Here is a 4,344-nt window from a genome sequence, read left to right as displayed (position 1 = left end):
CAAGTTCTTCTTTATTGAATCCCGTCCAATATCCACACTTGCATTGGTATCAAAGCAAGGTTAACTTAAAACTAATAATTTTGATCTTCTCTAAAAAGGATAATTTAGAGAGAAGTGTTTTCAAGCTATGGCAAATAAAATATTGTTAAAATCTTCTACTTCTTCAACTTCCCTTTCAATGCCTAATATTCCCTTAAAGTCTCATTCTGCAAAAAAAAAATATTTCTTCTTTGTATGAAATAGACTATCTTAAGGAGGAAGATAAAGTTCAACCAATAGATCTTCTTACAGTAAATCCTTACTCTGCTTATAGAAAATCTCCTTTTTCTCCTATCAGATCTATAAAGTCTTTAATTCATAACACCTCTAAGTGAGTAAAGGAGTATATCTAAGCTTCTCGATTTGATAGTTATCCTATTTCCGCCTCTTTTTCTGAATAGTTTGTTACTCTTGAAATTCCATCAGAATTTCCTAGAGAATGGATGAAACCAGGGTACTCTCATTTCATTTTGGAGCAATTCGTCTTGCATTAAATTATCATGGAGCAGAAGGCAAGCTCATTGTAGTAAGAATTGTTTTGTTAGATTCCAGATATTCGGAATATCAACATGCTTGTATTTCTACATTGAAGCTACCTTAAACTCTGGCCTTGTTATGGTTACTCTTTTTCTAAATTTCCCTATAGCACTAGCAAACCCAAATCTGCTTGAAGCTCTTAAAGTTCAAATCCAGATTGTTGGAGTACCTCAAGTACCATCTGCAATTGTTGCCACCTTGCACTATATTGGACATGATTCAAGAAAGAACTTGTAGCAGGTTTGCTATGCCAAAAAACACGACTATTCCATTTCGGTCATTCAAACAGACACTGCCTTTTAGCTACAAGTGCTTAATTTAATAAACTTCCACAATCCTCAACAATATTGACATCTTTGACCAGAGTTTTAACATTTCTGATGTGCAGGATCCATATATATATATGGCAAGTACAAAGCATACTCTATTTTAACTCATATTTGACTCATAAGCTCAACCTCGTCTAGAAGTAAATTCAGCGAGAAAGCAAGAGAGTTTAGAAAACCGTAGATAAAACACACTGATATTTTATTAGATAGAAAATTTGATGACCCTACAAGATAAAAAACATCTCTTTTTATAGATGAAGGAGATGAGAAACAACCAAAATAGTTACAATGCAAATACTAATAAAGCAAAATAGCACACAATCATAAAAGCAAAAGCAAAAGTAAAAAAACACAAGTAACAGTAAAGATTCTTAATAGCACATACTCGTGACACATAAAGTAAGAGCAAAAGTAAAGATTCTTCAGAGTGCTTTAGCTGTTGGCATTGGAATGAGGAAATTGTGCACTGTCTAGAGAGCTTTCACTGTGATCATCTTTATACATATCTTCATCTTCAAACTTATCTTATTGTTCATCTTGAATCCTTATCTTGTTAAGATTAATTTGACTTGCAATACCAATAATAGTCTTGAGGCTATTCTGATGGATCTGGAATATTCTCATAATATTCTTGGATAGCCTTCAAAATTTCTCTATGATAAAGTTTATGTTGAACTGACCAAGTATCCTATGGAACAGTGACATCTGAAGGAAGGCATATTTCAAATGGGATAATCTTTTTAAGTTAACAAATAAATTTATAAAATTTTCCATAATGAAGATTAGAATTTTTGATATCATCAGAAGGACTAGGAAAAATTTTTAGCTGAGTTGATTTCCCACGTTCCATGAAATATTGGGGCTTGTAATCATTATAGGGACCGAAAAATGAAAAATATCTAAATTATAGTATAGGAATTATTATGGTACTTTTCCCCATTGCTTGCATCACATTAATTAAGGCGAAAGAAAGTCACGTGCACAAAGAAGAGTAAAATCTCATCAAATGCTTCCACGTGGAAGAATCTCGGAAGGACTTGCACTGTATTATTGTAGGACCATTTGGTGAATTGCCAATTCATCATGCTCATCATGGGTTCTGCCTAGAAAAGATTTATTATAAATAAATATTTTATTAATGCGTTGTCCGCGCTCATTCCCTGTGCGTGAGGTAAAATAAAATAATACCCCCCAAAATAATTCTGGGTCCCACCAAGTTGGGTACGTGTATGGCTTGGATTTTATCAAGTCCCTTTCATACCGGACCAACCTCGAAGAACCCGAGAAACTCATCAACGGCTAGTATCTCCTCAACGGCTACATCAAATAATTGGATCCAACGGTCAACATCGAATCGGCGGCTGCCGCCCAAACGTTTGTCTTCCGGGTATTGTCGGTAAATTAGGAGTAAATAGTAACATTTTAGTTATTAAAATAAAATAGCCGTTGGAGCTATATCGCTTCTATAAAAAAGAGGCAGAGTTTTAACGTTCATGAAAGTTTGCCACAGAAAAATTACTAACCAAAAAAAAAAAGAAAAAAAAAATCCAAAAACCTCCCCTTACATACAAAGGGATCTTTCAGATCCGTTTAGAATCTCTCATCAATATTTTCTCTGGATGAAGATATATTTTGTATGTATTACTTGATCAGCTTTAAAAAAAAAAAACTTGTTTCCTCCTTTTCTGCTCTTGGCATTTTCTTTGTAAACATATGCTTTTAAATACTTATTCCTTGAGAAAATCTGTAAAGCTCTGTGAAATATAGACTTTTAAAGGTTTTGGTTTTAGGCTTTTGATCATAATATTTCAAAGATCATCGCCTGTTTTTCTTTGTAAAATTTTTGCTAAAAAAAATTTGTTCCTCGTTTTCCACATAGATACCTTTATTTTTTCAAGTTTCAGTGGAAACAAAGAGGTTTTAAAAGAGAAAAAGAAAACCCAATATTATGGAAGCAATTTTCATATCATCTTCAGGTGAGAAATCATTTTCTCCTTACAAGCAACTCAGGAATATTCCAAAGAGAAATGTCGGAGCTAACTTCGTTTCGAATCCAAATGAAAACTTAGCTCCAACATACACCATCAATGGAGGAGGAGGAGGAGGACGAGGCGTTTTGTTTGCTCCGCCACCGTCTCTCTCCTTTTCTTATCCTCCTTCAGGTTCTCTTCTCAATCCAATATTCTATCAGCAGATGCAGCAGCGGCAACCCCCTCTCCTTCCATTTCCATCCCCTAATAAACCTCCCCATAGCTCTCTTCCTTCTCGAACCCGAAGCCTCTCTTCCTCTCCTTCTAACAGGAAAAACCACAGACCCAGAGATCAATCCCTCACACCCAAGAGGTCGAAATCAAAACAACTCATCCCTGGGAAAATAGAGGACCATCCAAATAAAGATCATTTGAAGCCAACAGAAGCAACAAAAACACAGGCCATAAGTAATTCTCCCCTCACGGCATCGGTTAACCCGTTAGGACCAGACCCGAGTGATCTCCCTAAGGTTTTAAAGCCATCGTACATAGCAACAGGTAGCGTCGCCAAAGATTTGGAGAAGTTTTCAGGTTCCGTCTTTACACTCTCTCCACCGCCTAGCAGCTTGCCTTTGCCCAAGTTCTCGCTTAGACCGAAGCTCGGATGCAACGCTGAAGCCGCTGAGTTCGATGTGGGAGCCACTGACAATCTCCGACGGCTCCTACGTCTCCATTGAGTAAACGAAAGCTTGTGTCGGTTTTAGTTCGTGGTGCAGTTTGAACTTTGAAGGGTCCTTCGCTTAAAGGGCCTTATTAAATTTAAGGGTATGCTTTCCTCAATCGACTAGCAGTTTTCTATTTTCCGTCTTCTCGTTTCTCTACTTGGTACTATTATTATTTCATGGGAAATATTGTGATCACCTCCTGTTTTTTTTTTTTCCTGAAATGAGGTGCACGAAAGGAAAAAAAGAAGAAGAAGAAGGGTCTTCGTCTTAGATTGTTGATGATTTTTCTTCTTTTTATATCAATGGTTGTGTGTAATATATATGTGTTTGTAATTTAGATCCGCATATTGTGATCACCACCTTGTTTTTGGAATGGGGTGAGCATAATTATACTGGCGGATGATTGTATGGTTGATTTCTAGTAGAAAATTGCCAAAATTATTGTTGTTGTTATTATTATGAAAATCAATACTCCTACTACTAGTATAAATTCTTACATACCTGTAGGCTAGTATTTTGTAACGAGAATTTTGTTTTTTAAAATTAAAAAACGATTAATTAGAATTGAGGCCTGATTTACGTAAAGGATCCCAGTTGGTGACAATATCAATTAGCTGGACGGCATGAACAATGAGTAATAATTTTCAAACCATATAATTCCGGTAATAAAGGTGGAATAAATCTGTAGAAAATTTTAATAAAGGTAGAATAATAAATCTGTAGATTTTAATGACCAAGCAATCC

The 4,344-nt window shown here is 35.5% G+C and overlaps 1 protein-coding gene across 1 annotated transcript; it reads left to right on the top strand.

Moving 5' to 3' along the window:
* Window positions 1-2,366: 2,366 nt before the first annotated feature.
* Window positions 2,367-4,053, top strand: LOC107958213 (splicing factor, proline- and glutamine-rich). Its single transcript, XM_016893902.2, has one exon. It carries the CDS (start codon window positions 2,854-2,856, stop codon window positions 3,610-3,612), a length of 759 nt encoding a protein of 252 aa, XP_016749391.1. The 5' UTR covers window positions 2,367-2,853; the 3' UTR covers window positions 3,613-4,053.
* The last annotated feature ends 291 nt before the right edge of the window (window positions 4,054-4,344 follow it).

This window comes from Gossypium hirsutum, chromosome A05 (assembly GCF_007990345.1).
Source record: "Gossypium hirsutum isolate 1008001.06 chromosome A05, Gossypium_hirsutum_v2.1, whole genome shotgun sequence".
Lineage (NCBI taxonomy): Eukaryota > Viridiplantae > Streptophyta > Magnoliopsida > Malvales > Malvaceae > Gossypium > Gossypium hirsutum.
Note: the sequence above shows the minus strand (reverse complement) of the source record. Positions and strands in the feature narration are given on the sequence as shown.